Below are 26687 nucleotides of genomic sequence, written 5' to 3'. Positions count from 1 at the left end.
CCTGAGATCAAGAGTCACCTGTTCTACCACCTGAACCAGGCAGGCACCCCAGTATCAGTCCCTGTTGATAAGGACCTCAGTCCAGCAGTAGTGGGAAAAGGCATATAAACAAATCAATGAGAAACACTACTGGTTAAAAGAGAGCTATTCTGAGAGACATCATAATCACCTGAGGGTGAGAGGGTGGTTATGAAAAACTTCATAGCAAAGTTAAGATCAGAACTAATCTTGAAGGACTGTCAGAAAAGTTTAGCTGAGGGTATGAGGATACAGGGGAATGGAGAAATCAAACAGCATAGTATGTTCAGGAAACTATATGTAGTTTGGTAAAGATGACTTTCATTTCTATCCCAGGTTCAACCGGAAGAGTGCCAGAAGTTTATTTAGTTAATCCTTATAACAACTTACTGAACTGATAAAAGAAACTAAGACAAACGTAAGTTACATAACTTGCCCATGTTCACATAGAGACAGAAATGAGACCCAAGCATGCTGGGTCCAAAGACTGCACTTAACTACTCTGCTTCTCAGTTAACAATGAAAAAGTTGCCTTTATATGAAGGGTCTGATTATGTTTTATACACAGGCCGTAAAGAGTTTATCCTAAGCCAAGACAACTGAGAGTTCTTTTTTTAAGATGGTAAATCTTATGTATATTTTACTCCCCCTCCCCACACACAAAAATAGCCGTAACAATAACTAAAACAATTACATGGTCCCAGGAACTTTACTAAGTGAAGGCTACTTTTTTCAGTCACTCCTTACAATGACCTTATAACTGGTGGTAAAAGTCCCAGTGTTACAGATGTTTAGAGCAGATCTTCCAGCACCTGGAGAGGAAGTGTGATTCTTCCCCAGCAGGAAGGACAACTACAGTCTCTATGGAGGCCTTGTCTCCTCCTGTTCCCGCCAGCCGGCATCCCTACGCCCCTCTGATGAGATGCCTGGAGACTTGCAGAAGCTCCTACAGAGATCTCTTCCTATGTCTATCAAGAACTGGGAGTTCTAACAAATGAGAGCAGACTACTGTAATTCATCATGAACTAAAAAGAAGTGAAATCAAGCAGAAGACTGGCAGAAAAGGGGAGATCAATGTCTTAATGTAAGTAGAGATCAGATAGAGTAAAAGGGTAAATGTAGAATGACATTAGGCTTGGAGCGCCTGGATGGCTCAGTTGGTTAAGCGACTGCCTTCGGCTCAGGTCATGATCCCGGGGGATCGAGCCCCGCATCAGGCTCCCTGCTCGGCCAGAAGCCTGCTTCTCCTTCTCCCACTCCCCCTACTTCTGTTCCCCCTCACGCTCTCTCTCTCTCTCTCTGTCAATTAAATAAATAAAATCTTTAGAGAAAAAAAAAAAGAATGACATTAGGCTCTGACTTCAGAGAAAGATTGTAGAATCAGTGAGATTTGTTATGAGTATTGACAAAGTCAAGGAGGTGGCCAATTCAGAATTTATCAATTTATCCCACAAGAAAACAAATGGAAAATTTTCTTCTTTTGTGTGTGGGGGGGAGGAGTGGAGATGTGTATCACAGACTGTTATGAATGTTGTAAGAGAAAAGGAAAAATTCCTCTTTAAAAAAAAAAACAAACTCATGACCAATGGGTGTTATCGGCAATCTGAGATGACAGGAAATACACGACGGGCTAATTCACGTCACAGCATGTGTAGAAATCCCAGGAGTTAATGATAAAACAATAAATTTGAAATATTTAACAGATGAAGAATGAACTTATAACCTTTTTCTGCATTAACACTCACTATGGCATTTCCTGTGGCTATAACTTCTTAAAAAAATAACAGAAGTCAGATAGGCATGACCATATATATAGAAATAACTATATAAAAACTTTATATACATGTGTGTGCGTGCGTGCATGTGTGTGTATAATCTCCAACTATTTCTCATAAACTGCTTTCCCTGTTTGAAAAAGAAAATACTTTCAGTTATGACAAAGTTCAAAATAAAATTTTCCAAACTTTTTTTGTACATAGTAACTTATCTGTAAACAATAAAAAAGACCTCACGTGACACACATTAACAGTACACGTTCAACTATTTTAGCTTACCATCCAGATTAAGAAACAGAACACACCAGAGGTCCTGTTGTTCCACATTCAGTCACTACCCTGCCTTTGTCCAAAAGTAATCACCATCCTGATTTCTAAAACCACGGATTAGTTTTGCCTATTTTTGAACTTTATAAAAATGGAATCACACAGTATGTATTCTTCTGTGACTGGCTTCCTTCCTTCAATGGTGTTTGTTTTATCCATGTTGTCGAATGTAGCAATGGTCTGTCAATTTTCACTGTTGATAATATACCACTGTAGGATTAGAACACTACTTATCCGTTCTACTGTTGATGGATGTTTTAACTGTTTCCTGTTTTGATTTACCGTGAATAAAGCTGGTGAGAACATTATTGTGTGTTTTTTGATGCATATATTTATACATTTCTGGTGTGTATACTCCTAGGAATACAACCATTATATCATAAGATACGTTTATATGCAGTTTCAGTAGATTCTGCCAAACAGTATTCTGAAGTGATTATATCAATGTGTAGTCCCTAACAGCAGTACATCAGAGTGTTCCTCATCCTAATGAACATGTTATTATTAGTCTCTTTAATTTTAGCCACTCTGGCGGAACAGTATCTCACTGTGGCTTTTATTTGCCTATCTCAGAAAACTAATGATGATAACTACTTATTCAGTAGCCACCTGGAGATCTGTGAGGTGGCCGCTCAAGGCTTTTGATGATTTTTTACTGGTTTATCGGTCTTTGTTTACCTTGTTGATCTGTAAGAGTTCTTAATAGAGTGTATATCAAGAGTTGAAACTTTTTCTAAAAAGGACCAGAGAGTAAATATTTTAGAATTTGTGGGTCATGTGGTCTCTGTCACAACTACTCAACTCCGCAGAAGCAGCCACAGTCAATATATAAATGAATGCGACTGTGTGCCAATAAAATTATTTATGGACAATAAAACTGAATTTCATAACATTTTCATACATCACCCTAATATTATTCTGTTTCAACCATTTAAAACTGTATAAACGATTTTTTTTAAGATTTTTTATTTATTTGACAGAGAGAGACACAGCGAGAGAGGGAACACAAGCAGGGGGAGTGGGAGAGGGAGAAGCAGGCTTCCCGCTGAGCAGGGAGGCCCATGAGGGGCTCAATCCCAGGACGCTGGGATCATGACCTAAGCTGAAAGCAGACGCTTAATGACTGAGCCACCCAGGTGCCCCTAAAACTGTATAAATGATTTTTAGCTCATAAGCTATATAAAGCCAAGCAATGTGGCAGATCTGGTCTATGAGCTGCAGTTTGTACACTCTTCATCTAAACAAAGACCTTTGTCAAGCCTTGCATTTAAGTACTGTCAGGTGTTTATCAATGCTGTTATGCTTTACAAGGAACTAATTTTTGGCTTTGCTGAAACTCTCTATTTTGAATGTTTTTTTCTCTTTTATTAATTTTGCTCTTGCCATTACTTCCCCTCTTGTATTTCCTTTGGGGTAAGTTTGCTATTTTTTTTTTTTTTAGCTTTTTGAGATAGATATTTAAATCACTGATTTTTCAGTCTTTCTTCTCTTCTAATACCTGTACTTAAGGCTATAAATTTTTTCTAAGCATCCCATAAGTTTTGATAGGTCATATCTCTATTAGTTCAAACAATTTCCTAATTTTCATAATTTCTTTTCTGATTGACGGATTATTTCAAAGTGATTCACTTAATGCCCAAACACAAGGAGATCTTCAAGTTACCAGTTTTTAAAGTTACTTTTTCATAACTAGTTCCAAACTTAATTTTGCAGTAGTCAAATCTACAGAATTTCAATTCTCTAAAATCTGCTAAGAACTGTTCTGTGGTCAATATGTGGTATATTTTAGTAACTGTTTCACAGGCACTATTTAAAAAAACAATTTATTCATTTGGTGCAATATCCTATAAATATCAATTATATTACTAATACCTTACTAATCTCTTAAAAAATATATTTAACATGCTTATTTTTAATTCTTGGGTTTTTTTTTACCCAATAATTCTCCATCAAATGGTATATATTATTCTACCTCCACACTTGGTATGGTCAAAGTTTTTAATTCTGGATTATCACTGATGTATTTTTACTTTGATTCTAGTCTTTTAAAAAACTTGCACTTTCCCAAGTTACAACTGCTGCACAGCAAATCAGCCCAAAACTTAGTGGCATACCACCACCACCATTTTCTTATGCTCACAGATCCTTGGGTCAGGAATTAGGACAGCCCAGCAGGAATGGCTTATCTCTGCTTCCCCATGTCTATAAAAACTTGAATGTGTGGGGGCAACTTAGAAAGCTGGGATCTCAAATCGATTGGAGACTTCTTCATTCATGTGTCTGGTCCCTTGATTAGATGACCTGCAAGGTGGGCTCAGTGGAGCTGTCTACCAGAGCACCTACAATGCAGCCTTTCCTTGTGGCTTGGGCTTCGCACAGCACGGCAGCTGGGTTCTGAGAGGGAGATCCCAAGAAGTGACTGGAAAGTGGTAATTCCAAAAGAACCAGGAGGAATCTGCACGGCCTTTTATAAGCCTCAGAAGTCATACGACGCCACTTCTGCCATACTCTGTGCAAATAGCTCCAAGCGCACTCAGATTCAAGGGCAAGGGATATAAACCCCACTACTCATTAGGAGGACCGCCAAAGAATTTGAGGGCTATGTCTTAAAACTCCCATATCTCTTGCAGCATTTCCTGAAAGTGTCTCTTCTTATTTAAGTACGTATTCCAAAACTGTTTTCAGTGTATATCTTTGTATAGCAAACCCTCTGAGATCCTATATGATGAGAATTTTTATTATAACTAACATTTTGGATGGATATAAATTCCGTGTGGATTCAATGTTCTTTTCCTTTAACACTTTAAAAAACATTACTCCAGGGGCACCTGGGTGGCTCAGATGGTTGGGCGTCTGCCTTCGGCTTAGTTCATGATCCCGGGGTCCTGGGATCGAGTCCCGCATCAGGCTCCCTGCTAGGTGGGGAGGCTGCTTCTCCCTCTGCTTCTGCCTCTCTCTCTCTCTCATGAATAAATAAATTTAAAAAATAAAAAATAAAAAACATTACTCCATTTTCCTCTTAAAATCAGATTTCTCAAAATTGACACTAGGTGCAATATAATTCTTGTTCCTTTGTAGGTGATCTGCTCTTTGTCACGGGAAGCTTTTAGAATTCTGTCTTTGTCTTTGATATTATGTCACTATATGGGCCCAAGGGTGGGTTTTCCTTCCCACTCACACACAGAAGTCTTTAAGCCCTTTCAGACTAAGGTCTTCTGTTAGTCTTTAATTCTGAGAAACTGATCTTAATTATTTCTTTAAATATTTTCTCCTCCCTTTTTGTTCTCTCTTCTAGGATTCCTACTTACCTGGATAGAAACTCCTCTACATCCAACTTTCATGCCTCTTGGCTTTTATTCTATGTGTTCTCTTTATCATTTAATGTTGCATTCTCAGTTTTTCAGCATCATCTTCCAACTCATGAGTTTATCACCTGTACACCTTCAACCATCATCCAGTCTACTGTATTCTTTATTTTTACATTTTTCATACCGAATATTTCTACTTGGTTCTACACTGTTATGTTTTCTTGTTTTTGCATAGTATTGTTATATTTTTCTAATCTCCTGAAATAATATTTGTCAAGTTTATTTTTAATTCTTGGTCAATCTTTTCCAAAAATTCTCTATCAGATGGTATATGTTATTCACTCAGTTGTCTTTCTTTGAGAGTAATTGTACTATTCAGGTGACTAGTTTGGCTATAAACTAATGTTTTTCTGGGGAACCAGTCACTCTGTCTAGTAATATATAAGGTTACCAGACCTCACTGTAACCAACCTGGTGAAATTAAGAGGAGAGGAGAGTGAGCCCCAGAGCAAGGAGCCGCAGGGACCTTAGAACTACTGCTATTTACTCCAATTTGCTGGGCATTCCAAGACATTTCCTCTCATTTAAACTCAGGAAGAAACAACACTGGGAAGAGAGTCTTCCTAGGTTGAAACACACCAATGGGAGCTTGGGAGGGGAGAAAAAAGGTAGTTATCTATCCCCTATGGACAATTAGGCCATACCCATTTATATTAATGCCATCAGAGCCCTAGCAGATCTTTTGAATAATCATGGAAGCCTGGGCCACTGCTGCTCATTTCTGTGGGGAACGAACAGGGAAAGACGGTCTCAAGGCAACACCAGAGAGAAATAACAATAGAACTATTTTAATAGCCTTCCAATCTATCTTCTCACTGCTTCCTCACGCAGTCCTTAATCCCAGGCTATAGCCACCACCCCCACACACAGGGACTCACGAGAGCCTTAGTTTCCCCACACTTCCCTCTTACTCCTCCAGTTTCTTCAGAGTTGATCTTGGGTGAAGGAGTCAACAGCTGGGACTAGTTTGGTAGGAAATGCAAACTGGCCTAGAAACTATTTTCTTTATCAATGGTGTAGAACTTTTGTTCAATTTCAACCACTCATAATCCAGTTCAGAAATGAGACGCAAGGGGCACCTGGGTGGCTCAGTCGGCTGCATGTCTGCCTTCAGCTCAGGTCATGATCTTGGAGTCTGGGATTGAGCCCCGCATTGAGTCTGCTTCTCCCTCTGACCCTCCCCATCTTATGCTCTCTCTCTCTCACTCTCCATCTCTCAAATAAATAAAGTCTTAAAAAAAAAAAAAAGAAATGTGACTCAAAATGAAAGGTTAAAATTTGTTAGTACAATATCGTATTACCATAAAATTTACCCTGAGACATCTAGTTTAGAGAGTAATGATAAGTACTTCCTAATTCTTTCACGGACACATAACAACCCTATCTTCATACCTTTGAAAACACATTTTATTTATTTTTTCTAACTTGTCATTAACCATGGATTTATAAAGCATTGTGTATAAACTTTTGGATAAATAAAAAAAAAAATCCTACTATAGTTCCTCTGCTCACCAACATTTTTAACCTCTAAGTGTCTTTAAGCACCACGATCCCCAGTCCTCTACTGCAGATCTAGACTATGGCAGGCACTCTCAAACACACATGTACAACTATTAGCCTCAAGCCAATCCAAAACTATGCAGAAATAGAGAAGTTAGCAGATAGGATGCATTTTCAACAATAGGCAAGAAATCGAATGGACCTAACAAGTGAGGTGGGGAGGAAGAGAAAGAATCGGTGGACAGTTGATAAGACTTGGTTAATAAATGAATTGGGTTGTTCCCTATAATAAGGGTATCAAAAAAGCTAATTCAACCTTAAATTTCATTGAGGAATACAATATCTAGTACCAAGGAGGTAATGTTTTTTATCTATTCTGTACTGGCAAGATGATATCAATAATCATTTTCAGTTCTCAACAACGCACCACATGCTCTGGAGGTCAAAATCTTTTCCATTTTTGCCAATATAATGGTTGGGAAAAATGATATCTTTTAAATTTGTATTTTTCTCACTACTAGTATGACTGACTATCTGCCAATAAAGAAATGCAAACAGCTAATAAACTCTTCTTTCTGAGCTGCCTGTTCATATTCTTTATCAATTTTCCTCAGGTTATTTCTTTTTTTATAATCAGTTTCCAGAAACTCTCTGTATTTTCAGGATTCTCACCCTTTCTCAGTTAGGCATTACAACTATTTTCACTTAGCCTATCATTTGCATTTAGCTTTAATTTAGGGGGCTCTTCTACATAACTTAAAAAAAAAATGTACGTAGTCAACATTTGTTGGTTTTTGCTTGACATGTTCTTTCCTGTTCTGTCTTTTCCAGCACAGATAATACAAACATTAAACTCACATATTCTTCATTTTTTCATATTTTGACCAACTTTATTTTCTCCTACTTGAAAATCTATTGGACCAATACCCTTTAAGTTAAAGTAAGCTTTTTCCCTCTGAACTGAATTGCCACTTTGATAGTATTTTTTAAGTTCCATAATTACTTGTAACACCTGGATTTTATTCCTTTTGGTTGCCTACTCTTGGGCCAATACCATGCTGTTTAATTAGAGAAGGTCTGTGGTAATTTTTAATATCTAGGTTTCCTTACTCTTATTCTTTCCTCAGTTTTCCAGAATGTACTCATTTAAAGGGCACTTTCTCTAGGGACAGATAAGATGGAACTAGGTACAAACTGTAAGATGTATGTATTATCTTACAACTAAAAAAAATGTAGTTAATAAGTGAATAGAAGAGTTTTAATTCAATTCCATACAATAAATAAAAGTTAAAAAGCAGAAAACAATCACATGGACAAATGCAACTGACACATATGGCAGAAATTATACCTCACATTTGAGGTTAATAACAAGGCACTTTACAGTGGAGGAAACGGAGGTACAGGTAGGAAATGGAAGACAGTGTTAGGCCAAGAATCTGACTAATGGTAAAAACAAAAAGAGAAAACATCTAGTAAGGGAGGAACAGGGACCAAATAAGATGGAGTTCACTAATATTTTACCTGTATGATCCCACCCACACAAAGGTAAAGAAATAAACTGGATAAACAGATAAGCAAAACAGAAATAGAAACTGATCATTCTACAACTGGTAACAGCCAACCGTCCACCTAGCCAAGAATAATGGTTCAGTGTAGGTGAGGCAACAGTTATGCAACTAACTGTAACAGTTCTAGTCTAAGGCTTGTTCTTTTGATTTTCAGAGATTATGAATCCATTCACAAATAGCAATAGAGAACATAAACATTCTGTGCTTTTGCCAGCATAGAAGGACCCCAAGCAGTCTATTTCCCAATTCCTATCAAAAACAAATTTGAGGGGCACCTGACTGGCTCAGTCAGTGCAGCATGCAATTCTTGATCTCAGGGTCGTGAGTTCAAGCCCCACGATGGGTGTAGAGATTACCAAAAATAAACAAACTTAAAATATATATATTGTATATAAAACAAAACAAATTTGAGTCCCCTGGTGACTACTGGAGGTATAAATGTGGCTATCATACTTCCTACTCAAGCCCACCAGTGAGCCAAGAGAAACAAACTTTCATAAAAATATGAAATAACCCTAAACCACAGATCAGAAAGTATTCTATCAAATATAATACAATTTGAGACAAGGTAATAATGAGTATCATGAGCCAAAATATACCTCTACATATCCAAGCAATGTTGGATTTTTCTGAAAGTTAACAGAAAAGGTCTTAAAATTTTTAGTTGAAACAAAGATAAAATGAGGGTGTAGACAAATTATAGGAGAGTGAGCAAATATTCCTCTGAGGGTACATTTCAATATGGAGGAAGGGCAAGGGACATGGAGATAAAGAAGAGATTATGCCATGTTCATTTTCTCTGACTTCTAAATCAGAGAGCCTGTAAGGGAAGACGCTGTGATGACCAACATTAGTTGAACGGAAAGAAATAAATCATCAAATCATCAAAGAGATGACCATGTTACACTGAGAGACACAGCGCATTCCGTCCTGGGTGATCTATTCTCCAGAAAGGAGGGAACACCAATGCTTAGGAGATAAAAGATTCTAGGTCAGAGTATAAGAAGTCTCTGTGAGACAAGAAAAGTGAGCTGAACTTCCAGATGCCCCAGAACACAGCCTTCCCCATACTATACTGCAGATAATATCAATAATTAACTGGGCTCTTATCATATTCTAGTCACATATTCTAGGAGTTTACAAATATTAACTCTTTTAAATCCTTAAAACAACCTCAATGAGGTAAGTACTCTTGTTATCTCCATTTACAGAGGAGGTAAATGAGGGTCAGAGAGGTTAAGTAAATTTCCTATAGTTACATAGCTAGGAAATATAAGGCCCAGAATTGAACCTAAGCAAACTGGCATAAAGCTCAGGGTTTTAACTATTATGCTGTACTGTCTCTTCTACTCTAATGTTAAACAATTAGCAAACCCATAAAGTACACAGAATTTATTTACACAGGAAATATTTACATACCTTGTACTGTAAATTCTGCTTGAGCTTCAATTGTCTCATTTCCATTATCAGCTATACAAAAGTAAGTCCCCGCATCATCCTCAGTAACATCACTGATCTCCAGACTACCACCTGCCAGCAACACCAATTTTTCAGAGCTGCATAAAAAAATATTGACACATTTCAGAACTAGGAAAATAATAAATACCTGAGAAACTCTCTACATAAAACAGAGAAAACACTTAAAAAGCATTATTATTTATATGGCTATAGAGAGACTAACAAAATTAGCAGAATTTAATTTAGTCCAATTACTCTGCTCATATTTTACATGCATAAATATCACAAACACGAACCTAAATGTTACAATGAATTATCTCTAACACTTATTTTTTCTGAAAGAGAGAGAAAGAGCATGAAGCTTGGGGTTGGGAGGGGCAGGTGAGAGAGAGAATCTGAAGCAGGTTCCACACCCAGCGCACAGCTCAAATCGGGTCTTGATCTCACAATCCTGAGATCATGACCTGAGCCGAAATCAAGAGTCAGATGCTTAACCAACTGAGCCACCCAGGTGCCCCTATCTCTGAACACGTCTAATTATTCTCAAAGGTATACTACTTTTGTAACCAATTCCACTCCCCACAACCCATCCCTGCCTTCCAACTCTGCCCAGTTTTTCTGCACATGATCTAATTTTGAATTCTGGAATCAATCTGACATTGATTCAGGTACGCCAAATTGAGAGGACAACTGGAGAAGGTAAAATGTCAGATAAGAAATACAAAGTCGTGGGGCCATGATGCCTACTGAAAGTTTCCTGTGGTGGCTTGGCTAGGAAAGGGAGGAAAAGGGACAGGGAAGGGAGAGAACACGGTTGCCAGAGAGCAACCTGGATGTGGTTACCAGGTAAGAACCTGCTATCATGCCATCATCAAGGACACTGACCACTATAACCCAAATCTATACAGTGATTTAAACCTTTTAAGGAGAATATTTAAAGAAAAAGTAAGTGATCTTATAACATCGAGGGAAAAAATCACAAATCAATATTCTCATCAAGTTTTTATAAAGCACAGAGGTTTAGTTGATTTGGAGTTTGTGGAGTTATAATTTTATTTTTATTTTGAGGTTCTATGTCTAAACTGGTTTTCATAGGCAGATTTTTCTCTCAAATCTTAAGACTGTCACATTTCCTATCTGTAACTATGCTCAACAAAAAATACGGTTTTTCACAGAGAATTTCTGATGGGGAAAAAAGAGAGGAAATGACTATTCAGTCTGTGCCACATTTATAATTCTCATCCTAAGTAAAGAGCTATTCTAGCTTAAATTTCAGTACACTGTGAACCTGAGTAATTAAGCTTCCTGAATCTGATAAACAAGATTAAGTTTCTGTACAAAGAAAGAGGAAAACCAGAATCAGGTTTGGTGGCTTCTCTATGAAATACCCTGCAAGATCATGACTCAACTTTATCAAGTGGCCTTCTAATTTGAAACATCTCTATTAGACCTCAAATTCCAATTTAATGTGATGAGATAGAGAAGCAGTAAACATATCATGGAACAGAGCAAGAACTACTTGGATAAAACAGAGAGATAAGACAGGGTTTCCATGCCTCACAAAATAAGAAAAATTTACAAAATTTAAAATCCTCTATTTCACCCTTAGACAAAATTACTACTAATCTTCAAAAGTGGAAAACAATGCTCACGAGTGGAAAATCAGCAATATATACATATGATATCCAGCTGAAGAGAAGATAATTTGAAATACTTGTTGGTATGGTACTTTTGAACTGAGATACAGTAATTCCTACTTAATAATTATACTAAAAAATATTCCTGATACTTGCTTGCCTCCTATTTGCCATAATTGAGTGCCAGTACAGAAGTCAATCTTTCTTAATGGAATTGATTTTCCTCCCTTAAAGGAAGCCTGGGAAGAAGAATGGCTGTTAGCTTGGCAGAATTCATTTAACTTGTTCACATGATGATGTGAGAGCTTATAGTAAGATGGCAATCGAGTCTTTAGAACTCCAAAATTCAAAGATGTAAGCAAAAGGAACAGTGTGTGAAAAGTAAGCATGGTCATTGGACCCAAGTTAGGTTGAGTTTCGCTGGGCAAAGGAAATTGTGTGTGTGTTGCTGGGGAGTCAGGGCTCAGTCTAGGAGATTTTTGTTTGTTTGTTTTGCCAAGGGAAAGGCCTTGAAGGAGATGAATCACACGATTCAGTGAAGGACAAGAGGAATGGGAAAAAGACTAGAAGCAGAAAGTCTGATTGTGAAATTACTGTAATGGTCCAGAACTAAAGAGAAAAAGATGAACTCTGGCAATAACAGAGATAAAAAGAAGGCAAAAAGTATTTTTTGAGGGAGAGACAACTCTTAAAAACAATGGATGATGAAGGTAAGGAGAGGGATTTATCCACTCAGCAAATATTTATTGGTGCGCCTCTATGTGTCAGACAGCAGCTGGGGATGCAGCAGTGAGCAAAAACATAGCCAGTGCTCCCATGCAACTCAGTGGGAAAGACACACATGAAAGACGGTAATTCCACAAAATGCTACACCAGAAGAAACTACCAGGAAATTAGAAATGAAATTTTTCTGACCAAAGTAACCCTTGAACAGAGATCTGAAGAGTGAGAAGGAGCTAACTAATAATGGGAAGGAGAAAAAGATTTCAGAAAGACAGACTAGCATATTCAAGGGAACAGTGGCAGAAAGGACCACAGTGTGTTTCCGGATCTGAAAATAACCAGTGTGGCCAAGTTTAAGAAAGAGAAAGATGAGGATGGAGCCAGACCACACAAGGTTTTAAAAGTCATTTTAATAATTTGAATCCTTAACCTAAAAACAATGAAATCCATTAAGCATTTTTAAAAGTGGGGAGAGGGTTGACAATTATGTCATGAGATCTGAGCTTTGAAAAGATCACTCTGGCAGGAATGTGAGGATGTATCTGGAATGAAGCCAGAGTAAGTATGGGAAGAAAAGGAGAGTCCTGTGGTAACTGAGGTTAACAGCTGACAGCAGCTTGGAATAAGGTGGTTTTCAGAGATAGTCCATGACAGATGTAGATGGATTAGATAGAGAAGCTGAGGAAGAAACACATGTCAAGGAAGATTCTTAAGGTTAGGGTAGTATGTGTGAAGGGGAAAACAAAAGGAAATTTACTTGTTTAATTTAGTTTCTGTGTGTTGTTACTTGAGTGAGAGAAAGGTAAGCCTCTTTATAGGCAAAAAGAGAAGGAGCCAATGGAGAGGAAAAAAATTGAGAAGAAGATTCATAAAAGTGCTGGAGAAAATAGAAAGTAATAAGATTTAGAGCACAAAAGGACATCTCTTCTTTTAAAACAGTAGGAAAGGAAGGGAACAATATTTATTCTCTTGTTTTTTTTCCACTAAACTTTTTATTATGAGGTAACTGCAGTTTTAAGAAATAATACAGAGAGGGGACGCCTGCATGGCTCATTTAAGCGTCTGCCAGGTCTGCTCAGGTCATGATTCCAGGGTCCTGAGATCAGGCCCCACTTGGGGCTCCCTGCTCGGCGGGGAGCCTGCTTCTCCCTCTGCCTGCCGCTCCCCCTGCCTGTGCTCTCTCTCTCTTGCTCTCCCTCTGACAAATAAATAAAAATCTTTAAAAAAAATTTAAAAAGAAATAAAAAGAATACAGAGATGTATTGTATGTACGTCTTTACCAGTGGTAACCTCATAGAGTACAACATCACAACAAGAATACTGACATTTCCGAAGGGGGGGAAATCGGAGGGGGAGACGAACCGCGAGAGACGATGGACTCTGAGAAACAAACTGAGGGTTCTAGAGGGGAGGGGGTGGGGGATGGGTTAGCCTGGTGATGGGTATTAAAGAGGGCACGTTCTGCGTGGAGCACTGGGTGTAATGCACAAACAATGAATCATGGAACACTACATCACAAACTAACGATGTAATGTATGGTGATCAACATAACAATAAAAAATTAAAAAAAAGAATACTGACATTTCCATCACAAGGGTCCCTCCTACGGCCCTTTTACAGCCACACCCTCTTTCTTCCTCCTCCCACCTCTTCATTAACCCCCAGCAACCACTAATCTGTTCTCCATTTCAGTAATTTTGTCATTTCAAGAAGAATATTATATAAATAAAATCATACAGTATATAATCTTTGGGGCTTGGCTTTCTTCACTCAGCATAATTCTCCAAAGATTCATCCAGGTTGCTGCAAATATCAATAGTTCCTTCCTTTTATTGCTTAGCAGGAATTCCACAGTATGGATATACCTTAGTTTATTTAACCATTTGCTCAATTAAGGACATCTGGGCTGTTTCTAGTTTGGGGCTGTTAAGAAGAAAGCTGCTGTGAATACAGATATGCAGACTTGTGTGTGAACATGAAGTTCATTTCTACAGGACAAATGCCCAAAAGTGTTAATGTTAGGTCATACGGTAGTTGCAACATGTTAAGTTTTTAAAGAAACTGCCAGTTCTGTGGAGTGACTGTACCATTTTCACCTTCCAGCCAGCAATGTCAGAGTGATCGCATTTCTCCACATCCTTGACAGCATTTGATGCTGTCAATTTTTACAAAGTGTAGCTATTCTGATAGGTACATAGCAATATCTTACTGTGATTTTAATTTGCATTTCCCTCATGGCTAACAATGTTAAACAACTTTTCTTGTGCTTATTTGCCATCTTCATCTTTTCCAGTAAAACATTTATTCATGTCTTTTGCCTATTTCTGATTGGATTATGTGCTTTTCTACTGTTGAGTTTTGAAAGATTATACATTTTACATACACTTGTTGAAGATGTGGTTTGCAAATATTTTCTTCCACTCTGTAGTTATCTTTTCATCCTCTAAAAGGGTCTGTCACAGAGCAAAAGTTTTCAATTCTGATGAAATCCAATTTTCAACTTTTCCTTTTATGGATTGTGCTTTCGGTGTCAAGTCTAATAACTCTTTGCCTAGCCCTAGATCCTGGTATTCTCCCATATTTCTTTTCTCAAATTTCATTTTGCATTTTACATTTAGGTCCATGAGTTAATTTTTTATATGACGTGTGAGACATAGGTTGAGAGGGGTGAACAACTGCTCTAGCAGCATTTGTTAAAAATGCTATCTTTCCTGGGGTGCTTGGGTGGCTCAGTTATTAAGCATCTGCCTTCGGCTCGGGTCATGGTCCCAGGGTTGTGGGATCGAGCCCTGCATCAGGCTCCCTGCTCTGCGGGAAGCCTGCTTCTCCCTCTCCTACTCCCCCTGCTTGTGTTCCCTCTCTCGCTGTGTCTCTGTCAAATAAATAAATAAAATCTTTTTAAAAAATGCTATCTTTCCTCCATCAATCTGCTTTTACATCTTTGTCAAAAATTAATTGGGCATTTTTGCCTAAATCTGAATTCTCTATTCTGTCCCGGTGATATATGTGACTATCCTCAATGTCATACAGTCTTGATCACTGTAGCTATATACAAAGTCCTAAAATCGGGTAGACTGACTCTTCTCACTTTTTAAAAAAATTGTTACTATTCACGTTCCTTTGCTTTTCCATCTAAATTTTAGAATAGTCTTGTCTATATCTACAAAAGATCTTGCTGGGATATTGACAGGAATTGAGTTAACCTGTGTATCAATTTGAAGAATTGACATCTTTACTACTGAGTCTTCCAATCCAAAGACACTGTAGGTCTATTTATTTAGATCTTCTTTGATATCTTTCATTAGCATTTTGTGTTTTTTAGTTAAAAAGTTTTGTTAGATTTTCAACTTAGGTATTTCAATTCTGAGTGACTGTAAATGCTACTGTATCTGTAACTTTGGTGCTCACACGCTCATTGCTAGTACACAGAAATACAAATGATTTTTTTCTTCATGCTCCATTCATCTGTATTTTTTTCTACAAAAATATTTTTAAATGGAAAAATATACACTTATATGCTTAGAATTGCTACATAAACAAGAATTCCAAAAATGCAAAGTCCTTTGCATCAAGTTATCTCTGACCATTGTTCATTATAAAGAGCCAAGATTGTCTTAGGCAGTTTTCCTCCATTTCTGAAGGATGGTCATCCGGTTTGTTCCCAGTGGCCAGGAATGTTCTCCATTCCCCCTCCTTATTCTCAAGGACTAAAGCTGTCTTAATTCTTCTTCAATGAGACTTGGCATTAGAGCAGTCTTAGGGAAGAGAAATTAAGAGCAGTAATATGTTATCTCTTTTCTTCAATGACTTTGAATTGCCCTTCTCAAAACATACTTGGCTTACCCTGGCTTGGCTTTTTCCTCTGCTGCCTTGGTCTGAATTTACCCAATCTTGTTTCCTGGTGCCTAATTTCTATTTTATAACCTAGATTCTTTTTTTTTTTTCCCCATGATAAGTGTGCTTTTTAATCCCCATCACCTATTTCACCCATTCCCCCACCTGCCTTCCCTGTGGTAACCATCAGCTTGTTCTCTATAGTTAAGAGTTTGTTTCTTGGTTACTCTCTCTTTTTTACCTTTGCTCATTTGTTTTGTTTTTTAAATTCCACATATGAGTGAGATCATACAGTATTTGTCTTTCTCTGACTTATTTCCCTTAGCATTATACTCTCTAAATCCATTGATGTCATTGAAAATGGCAAGATTTCATTCTTTCTATGACTGAATAATATTCCATTGTATAAGTGTACCATATCTTCTTTATCCATTCATCTATAGATGGACACTTGGGCTGCATCCATATCTTGGGTATTGTAAATAATGCTGCAATAAACATAGGGTCTCATGTAACCCTTTGAATTAATGTTTTCCTATTCTCTGGTTAAATACCCAGTAGTGTGATTACTGGATCATAGGATAATTCTATTTTTAATTTTTTGAGGGATCTCCATACTGTTTTTCACAGTGGTTGCACCAGTTTGCATTCCCACCAACACTGCACTATGGTTCCTTTTTCTCCACATCCTCACTGACACTTGTTTTTTGTGTTTTTGATTTTAGTCATTCTGACAGGTGTGAGGTGATACTCACTGTAATTTTGATTTGCATTTCCCTAATGATGAGTGATGTTGAGGAAATACAATTGGTTTTTATGTTTATCTTGTATCTTGTGATTTGCTGAACTTCTTAGTTCTAAGAGGTATTTTTGTGGATTCCCTAGGATTCTCTATGTAGACAAACATATCACTTGCAAATAGAGGTTATTTATTTCTTCCTTTTAGATCTGTGTGCTTTTTCTTTTTCTTGCTTTATTGAACTGGCTAGAACTTCCAGCACCGACCGTGAACTCCCTTAACTAGTTCTTGATCTTTAGAGGAAGTACTGCCTTTCACCATTAAATATAATGTTAGCTTGTAAGTTTTCTGCATATGTTTTTTTTTTAAGATTTTATTTATTTATTTGACAGAGAGAGAGACACAGGGAGAGCGGGAACACAAGCAGGGGGAGTGGGAGAGGGAGAAGCAGGCTTCCCACTGAGCAGGGAGCCCAATGCAGGCCTCAATCCCAGGACCCTGGGATCATGACCTGAGCTGAAGGCAGACGCTTAACCAACTAACCACCCAGGCGCTCCTTGTTAAGAATTTTTATGTTTATATTCATGAGGGGGTATTGGCCTGTTGGCCTGTAGTTTTTGTTTTTGTACTATCTTTGTCTGGTTTTGGTATCAGAGTGATACTAGCTTCAATTACTTCTATTTTCTGGAGAGATTGTGTAGAACTGGTGTTAATTCTTTAAACATTAGAACTCTCCAGTGAAACCATCTGGGCCTGGAGACTTTTTTAGGAGTTTTAAAATTACAAAGTCAATCTCCTTAACAGAGACCTATTCAAATTATTTATTTCCTATTGGGTTAGATGTTGTAGGTTGTGTTTTGGAGCAAGTAGCTTATTTTGTATAAGCTGTCAAATTTACATGTGTATTTACATGTGTTTAGTTGCTTATAGTGTGCCCTTATCCTTTTGATGCCTGCAGGATCTGCAGTAGCATCCCTTGTTTCAGTTCTAATACTGACCATTGTGTCTTTTTTTCTAGTTCACGGATTCTTTCCCCTGTCCCATCTGGTCTACTGCTAAGCCCATCCATTGATTTTATTTTTTTATGGTCTAAGTTCAAAATTTTCTACTTGGTTCTTTAAATCTGCTATTTATTTGAGGAGACTTTTCTATGTTTTTGCTGAGATGTTCTATTTTTTTCATTTGTTTCAAGTGTGTTTGTAATTGTTGAAGCATTTCTATGGTGACTGCTTTAAAATATATCAGATAATTCTAAAACCTGCCATCTAAATGTTGGCATCGATTGTCTTTTCTCATTTGAGATCTTCCCGGTTCTTCGTATGATAAGTCATTTTAAATTGAAATCTGGATATCTGGAGTATGTTATGAGACTCTGGATCTCACTAAACCTTTCATTTTAGGTGGCTTCTTCTGACACTGCTCTAGAGGAAGGGGGAGGTACCACCTTATTACTGTCAGATGGAGGTGGTAGTCCAGGTTGCCTACTCAGTCTTCATTTTAATACCCAAGGGGAAGTGGGGATTCCTCATTATTCCTTAACAGGGCTGGGAGTTCTGACTCCCCACTAGGCCTTCACTGATGCTGCCCTCTGGCTGGTGCAGTAGGAATACCTCATTACCATTCCCCCTATAGTGTCCACTGACACCATTGAGGGGGGCCTCAATACTATATGATGATGAAAGTTCTGACTCTCCACAAGGCCTCCTTTAATACCACCCTCATGGGGAAGGGAAGAAATATCTTTTACTGCCAGGTGGGATAAAAGTCCACGCTCCCTATGTGGTTTCTACTAACACAGTAAAAGAGAGGGCCTTGATACTGCCTGGCTGAGATAAAGTTTTGCCTCCCTATTTAGCTCCTGATACCATATAGGTTGCAGGATCTCATTACAACCTGGTAAGGGTGGCAGTCTAGGCTTCCCACTTGGCTTTTGCTCACATGGGTGAAGGTGGGGCTGCAGTTTCTTCTGTAGTGTTTGGTTAAAGTAGGAGTGATTATAGTCTTATACTTTTTGTCTTGCTATGCTTTCCCTTTCCTGGTCCTCTGGCTAGAGAGAGCACATGTTTGTTAAGAACTTTTTTGCATGTGCCTGTTGGCATTTTCAGGTTGCCAGCTTCTTCAGCTCAAGTTGGGATGTATGAGGCAAAAACAAAACCCAAGGAACTTACCATCATGTTGTTCCTTGGGTCCCAAGGTCTCTAGTCAGTCAGTCTTCCTCTCTCCACCTTTCAGAGTCCTTTTTTTTTTTAAGTAGGCTCCACACCTAGCATGGAGCCCAACACAGGGCTTGAACTCACAACCCTGAGATCAACATCTGAGCTAAGAGTCAGATGCTTAACTGACTGAGCCACCCAGGCGACCCCAGAGTCTTCTTAGGTTTGTTTTACATATAATGTCTGGGATTTTTAGGAGTGGGAAGAATAGGGAAAAATACATCTATTCCATCTTCCCAGAAATGTGACTTCTCCACTTGTTTTTTAAATAATTTTTCTATTATTGTCAATTATAATACATTAAGCATTTTTATAACTATAACCTGTTCCTTTGCAGCTGGGTTCTGATCTATCATTCCACCAAAACAGAACATTACATTGTGCAGTCAGTCACTCTACACCTTAGCATTTGTATTTTCCAGATTCTCTCCCTTTAAAATAAAACTACTCAATGAAATTGGATACATTTCCACTACGCTTCCTTCAATAGCTATGATTGATTTGGATCTGAATAAATTTGATGGAAAGATTAGGTAAATATACCAATTCTTAAGACAGTTACAAAAGTCATGGTAATGTTTTATTTATTTATTTTAATGGTCACAAAATAATTTATTCATGTACTTATTTTGTTTCAAATTTTTATTTAAGTTCCATTTAGTTAACATATAGTGTAATATTAATTTCAGGAGTAGAATTTAGTGATTCATCACTTACATACAATACCCAGTGTTGTATGTAAGTGCCCTCCTTAATACCCATCACCCATCTAGCCCATCCCCGACCCACCCTCCCTCCAGCAACCCTCTGTTTGTTCTCTATAGTTAAGACTGTTTTATGGTTTGCTTCCCTCTCTCTTTTTCTTCCCCCATGTTCATCTGTCTTCTTCTTTAATTACACATATGAACGAAATCATATTTTTCTTTCTATGACTTTTTTCATTTAGCATAATATTCTCTAGCTCCATCCACATCATTGCAAATGGCAAGATTTCATTCTTTTTATGCCTGAGTAATATTCCATTGCATATATATACCACATCTTCTTTATTCATCAGTTGATGGAAATTTGGACTCTTCCCATAATTTCTGAGATATTTTTGATTACTGATTTAATTTCTTTGCTGGTTTATCAGTCTTGAACTTCAAGGAAACTTCAAGAAAACTTGAACAAGTTTTCTATTTCTTCCTGTTTCAGTTTTGGTAGTTTATATGTTTGTAGGAATTTATCCATTTCTTCCAGATTGCCCAGTCTGTTAGCACATAGTTTTTCATAATATTCTCCTATAATTGTTTGTATTTTTGTGGTGTTGGTTGTGATCTCTCCTCTCTCATTTGGGATTTTATTTATTTGGGTCCTTTCTTTTTTCTTTTGATAAGTCTGGGTAGGGGTTTGTCACTTTTATTAATTCTTTCAAAGAACCAGCTCCTGGGTTCATTCATCTGTTCTACTGTTGTGTGTGTGTGTGTGTGTATCATTCATTTTTGCTCTTATCTTTATTATTTCCCTTCTTCTGCTGGCTTTAGGCTTCATTTATTGTTCTTTCTCTAGCTCCTTTAGATGTGAGGTTAGGTTGCATATTTGAGATTTTTCTTGCTTCTTGAGGTAGGCTTGTATTGCTATATACTTCCCTCTTATGACTGCTTTTGCTGCATCCCAAAAGTTTTGGACCATAGTGTTTTCATTATCATTTGTTTCCATGTATTTCTTTAAAAAATTTCTTCTTTAATTTCCTGGTTGACCCATTAATTTTTTTGTAGGATGTTCTTTAACTTCCATATATTTGTGGTCTTTCCAAAAATTTGCTTGTGGTTGACTTCAAGTTACATAGCATTATGGTCAGAAAATATGCACGGTATGATCTGAATCATTTTGTACTTGTTGAGGTCTGATCTGTGACCTAGTATGTGATCTATTCTGGAGAATGTCCCATGTGCACTTGATAAGAATGTGTATTCTGCTGCTTTAGGATGAAATGTTCTGAACATATCTTTAAGTCCATCTGGTCCAGTGTGTCATTCAAAGCCACTGTTTCCTTGTTGATTTTGCATAGATGATCTGTCTGTTGATGTAAGTAGGGTGTTAAAGTCCTCTACTATTATTGTATTATTATTATCAATGAATTCCTTTATGTTTGTTATTCATATTTGGGTGCTCCCAAATTGGGAACATAAATATTAAAATTGTTAGGTCTTCTTGCTGGATAGATCTTTTTATTATGATATAGTGCCCTTCTTCATCTCTTGTTACAGTCTTCAGTTTAAAATCTAGTTTGTCTGATATAAGTACTGCTACTCTGGCTTTCTTTTGGCGTCCATTAACATGATAAATGGTTCTCTATCCCCTCACCTTCAATCTGCTGGTGTCGTTAGGTCTAAAATAAGTCTCTTGTAGGCAGCATATAGATGGGTCTTGTAGGGTTCCCCACCCCCCAATTCAGACACCCTATGTCTTCTGATTGGTGCAGTTAGTCCATTTACATTCAGAGTGATTATTGATAGATATGAATTTAGTGCCATTTTATTACTTGTTCTGTCATTTCTGGAGATTTTCTCTGTTTCTCTCTAGTCTTTGAAGCTTTTGGTCTTTCTTTCCCACTCAAAAAGGCCCCTTTAATATTTCTTACAGGGCTGGTTTAGTGGTCATGAACTCCCTTAGTTTTTATTTGTCTGGGAAACTCTTTATCTCTCCTTGCTGGATAGAGTATTCTTATCTGCATATTTTTCCCATTCAGCACGTTGACTATATCATGCCACTCTCTTCTGGCCTGCCAAGTTTCTGTGGATAGATCTGCTCTTAACCTTATTTGTGTTCCCTTGTAAGTCCGGGACTTCTTTTGTCTTGCTGCTCTTAGGATTTTTTTCTTTATCTCTGCGTTTTGCAAATTTAACTTCTACGGTGTGGCCTCTTTCCCTCTAGTTGTGCAGTTTGTTCTGTCAGTCCTCAGATCAATTTCTCGGGTATTCAGAATGATTTGATATTTATCTAGCTGTGTTCAAGGGAAGAGGCAAGCCTAGGGTCCTCCTACTATTCTGCCATCTTAGCTCCTCCCAGGTAATGTTTTAAAATATTCATTTTCAAAGAGGCCTTAAGATTAGTAATAGAGAAGGACGTCTAATAGTTCAAGATTTTTACCAGAGCCGGCCTAGCACTATCTAGATTTCTAACCACTTGTTTCTTCCAATTTCAAAATTTCTTTCTAATTGGGGTTTAAATAATTTATTAGCTAAGGCCCATCTACATATCTCATAAGGCACTGGTAGAAACAGACATTTTGAGTAATTACCTATATCTAACCTGAAGCACTCTGATTCTCCTATACTACATTCAGACATCTGACCAAAAATTATTGGTTACTGCTTTCCCTACCCCATTATGTGCCAGACACTATGCTAAGGTTTGGAAATACCGACATGAACACCATCAACACTGTCCTCCTCCTACATGCTTGTGAAGCTTCCTGAGATAGTGCTATACCAAAGCAATGCTTCTCAGACTTTTCTACCATGTAACCCAAGTATTCAGAAGCCTAGAGAACTCAAGGTAGAAAACAGTCTACTCAGTCTTCTTATTTATCCTTCAAATTCAGAGAGATATTGCTAGCCATGATATATCCACATTTGATTTAATTAAAAAACATTTCCCCTAAGAAATATGTTTGAATAAAATTGAATGTAATAATTTTATGCAACATAAAAAGAAGATATGTAACATTTCTACCATGACTTATATACGCCAACCCACATCTAGACCCCAGTATGAGAATCACTTTACTAAAGGAACAGCTGTCCAACATACTATATAAGATAGCAACCATACCTCTACCTCTCTTGGTATCCCTGGCATACTTTTGTCTTAATTTTCTTCATAGCACTCATCATAAACTGAATTTTTACATGTTTAAATGATTACTGTCTGACTCTTCCCCACTAGAATATCAGCAAAACTCTATTCAGTTCACTACCATGTTCCCAGTACCTAGAACAGTGCTTAACATAATTGGCTTTCAGTAAACATTTGTTGAATAATTATTGAATAAGCAAACGAGAATCATAGCAATCCTGACTTTTATTTATATAAGAAATCAAATACCTTTATCATTATATATCTTCAGAATGTCCTTCTATGATGATAAAATATGAAATCTTTTAAAAGAACCTATTTCAGTTTTCTTACCCCTCCCCTTTTTCTAAGGATTTATTTATTTCTGGGGCACCTGGGTGGCTCAGGTGGTTAAGTGACCTGCTCTTGATTTAGACTCAGGTTATGATCTCAGAGTCCTGGGATCAAGCCCCATGTCAGGGTCTGCACTCAGTGCAGAGTGGGCTTGTTCCTCTCCCCCGCCCTTCGCTCCTCTCTCATATAAATAAAATTTAATTAAACAGTAATTTAAAGATTAATTTATTTGAAAGAGAGAGAGAGAGTACACAAGCAGGGGAAGGGGCAGAGAGAGAGAGAGAGAGAGAGAGAAAATCCCAAACAGACTCCCTACTGAGTATGGAGCTCAATGAAGGACTGGATCTCACCACCCTGAGATCACGACAAGCTGAAATCAAGAGTTGAATGGGTAACCGACTAAGCCACCCAGGCGCCCCAGCTTTCCTACTCCTGATAAAGATTTTGTTCTAACATGTAGCCAACTTAAATTTCTACCCTAAGAGAACTTCAAATTTTTATCCCCTTTTTAAAGGTTCCCTATGTTTCAGTTAGCGTAAGTTTTAAATATTCCCTTGAAGTTTTATAAATTCTTTGCCTAATATTTAGTTGGGAAAGGAGTGGGAAGAAAGGAAGTAAAATATAGGCAGAAGTAGTTGGTGACAGGATGAGTGCTGAGAAAAAAGAGATGATATTGGAAATGATACCATCAGTTTTGCTAATGAAACACCTTAGTGCATTCTATCATTCCCACCTATCACTGAAGGTTGATCACCAAGCTAACTAGAGACTTACCCCTTTCCCAGGTCTTGGTTACCTAAGTACACAAATTAAGACTGTCTGCTTACTTTGGATTACTCAGTTGGGAATCTTTAGACCTGCTCAGTCCAAATCAATAGCCACTAATACAGGTGGTCTCTGACACTTGAAATGTGGCTAAAATGAAGACCTGAGCTCTAAATTTTTTTTAATTTTTTAATTGTTATGTTAATCACCATACATTACATCATTAGTTTTTGATGTAGTGTTCCATGATTCATTGTTTGTGCATAACACCCAGGGCTCCACGCAGAATGTGCCCTCTTTAATACCCATCACCAGGCTAACCCATCCCCCCACCCTCCTCCCCTCTAGAACCCTCAGTTTCTTTTTCAGAGTCCATCGTCTCTCGCGGTTCGTCTCCCCCTCCGACTTACTCCCCTTCATTCTTCCCCTCCTGCTATCTTCTTCTTTTTCTTTTTTCTTAACATATGTTGTATTATTTGTTTCAAGAAGTACAGATCTGTGATTCAACAGTCTTGCACAATTCACAGCACTCACCATAGCACATACCCTCCCCAATGTCTATCACCCAGCCACCCCATCCCTCCCACCCCCCACCACTCCAGCAACACTCAGTTTGTTTCCTGAGATTAAGAATTCCTCATATCAGTGAGGTCATATGATACATGTCTTTCTCTGATTGACTTATTTCACTCAGCATAACATCCTCCAGTTCCATCCACGTCGTTGCAAATGGCAAGATCTCATTCCTTTTGATGGCTGCATAATATTCCATTGTGTATATATACCACTTCTTCTTTATCCATTCATCTGTCGATGGACATCTTGGCTCTTTCCACAGTTTGGCTATTGTGGACATTGCTGCTATAAACATTGGGGTGCACGTACCCCTTTGGATCCCTACATTTGTATCTTTGGGGTAAATACCCAGTAGTGCAATTGCTGGATCGTATGGTACTGAGCTCTAAATTTTATTTAATTTTTATTTAAATGTAAAAGCTGAAGCAACACTAACCACATTTATTGTTTTGGTAGAACTACATTTCACTTTAACTGGTGCATCATATAAATTATTATCGTATTTAGTAGTGTGCGTTTCATCTTAGTTTTTTTAATCTAGCTATCAAAAATTTTAAATTACACACATGGCTTGCATCATATTTCTATTGGACGGCACTGCTTGGCAACAGTGGTCCTCAACTGGGGACCATTCTGTCCCCCAAGGAACATCTGTCAACATCTAGAAACATTTTTGGTTGTCACAACTTGGGAGTGCTATTGGCATCTAGTGGATAGAGGCCGAGGATGATACTAAACATTCTATAACACACAAAATAACTTTGTTTTGGAAACAAAATATACCAAAATATCAACACCACTGCTACCTCAGTTCTTTTATCAGAATACAACAGAGAAAAGCACTCATTACATATGTCAAGCACCGATTACATAAGGAAGTAATGAGGTATGACAGGATGGCTGATGTTTAGAGAAAAGCTTTTGTGGAAGAGGAAGAATTTATGATCATAAAAGAAGGCTCGTATGACTTTAAAAGGCAAAAACAGAAGGATGACGAATAAATTCTCTTTTATTGTTAGGATAAAGGAAAAAACTACTATCAACAAAATGCACATGAAAAGGAATGAGAAGTCTCAGGCTAGTCAGGACCAGAAACTCCTGCAACAATTTAGGGAAAGAGGTCTTGAGGCCTTAAGCTAAGTATACTGCAGCTCAGAAAGAACAGATGGAATAATTACCCCTTAATATTTTGAAAGCAATTTTTTCTTTAACATCCTAATCATATATAGCATATAAACTATTTCAAGAATGATAAATGAGCATTATAATGTGCTTAAATAAAAATAAAGTAGATCACCACTTTTTTCATTATTAATCAGTAGTGCCAAATTAGATTAGACCAAGTCTCAAGCTAAGGCTGAAAAAAGTTTTTAGGCAGACATTACCTTTGTGTGTCAAGCGCCTCCTCATTTTTCATCCATCTAATGGTTGGAGTAGGAAGTCCTGAAGCAACACACGGCAACACCGCACTCTGACCAATGACTCTGACTAAGGAAGAAGGTTGTTTCAAAAATACCAAGTTTGAAGTGAATTCAGGATCTAAAAAATTAAAAAACAAAAGACAATAGTTAAGAAAGCATTTTACTACTTTAATGATGAGGAATGGCAAATTCCTATTCAGTCTGTGTGGCTTATTTTATTTTTTTTAAGTAGGCTCCATGCCCAGTGTGGGGTTTGAACTCATGACCCCAAGATCAAGAGATGCATGCTTTACCAGCTGAGCCAGCCAGGCACCCTATGTGGCTTTACATAACAAAATATTTTAAGCACAAGTGACACAAGAAGCGCCCATTTAAATTACCAAACATTTCCGGGCGCCTGGGTGGCTCAGTTGGTTAAGTGTCCGACTCTTGATTTCGGCTCAGGTCATGATCTTGGTCATGGAATCAAGCCCTGCTTTGGGCTCCATGCTCAGCAGGGAGTCTGCCTGAGATTCTTTCTCTCCCTCTCCCTGTGCCCCGTCCCCAAAATAAATATATAAATCTTAAAAAAATAAATTAGCAAACATTT

The 26687-nt window shown here is 37.7% G+C and overlaps 1 protein-coding gene across 9 annotated transcripts in view; it reads right to left on the bottom strand.

Moving 5' to 3' along the window:
* The window catches only part of NEO1 (neogenin 1), a 241344-nt gene that overhangs the window by 141063 nt on the left and 73594 nt on the right, over nucleotides 1-26687 (bottom strand). For all 9 annotated transcript variants that reach the window (XM_027569922.2, XM_027569929.1, XM_027569931.1 and 6 more), the window contains 2 exons: nucleotides 26063-26216; nucleotides 9976-10112 (listed from right to left, as the gene is read on the bottom strand). In XM_027569922.2, the coding sequence (XP_027425723.2) occupies nucleotides 9976-10112; nucleotides 26063-26216 (291 nt within the window). The remainder of the gene's footprint in view (nucleotides 1-9975; nucleotides 10113-26062; nucleotides 26217-26687) is intronic.

Source organism: Zalophus californianus, chromosome 6 (genome assembly GCF_009762305.2).
Source record: "Zalophus californianus isolate mZalCal1 chromosome 6, mZalCal1.pri.v2, whole genome shotgun sequence".
NCBI lineage: Eukaryota > Metazoa > Chordata > Mammalia > Carnivora > Otariidae > Zalophus > Zalophus californianus.
The sequence above is the reverse complement of the archived record's forward strand: the minus strand, read 5'-3'. Positions and strand labels throughout refer to the sequence as shown.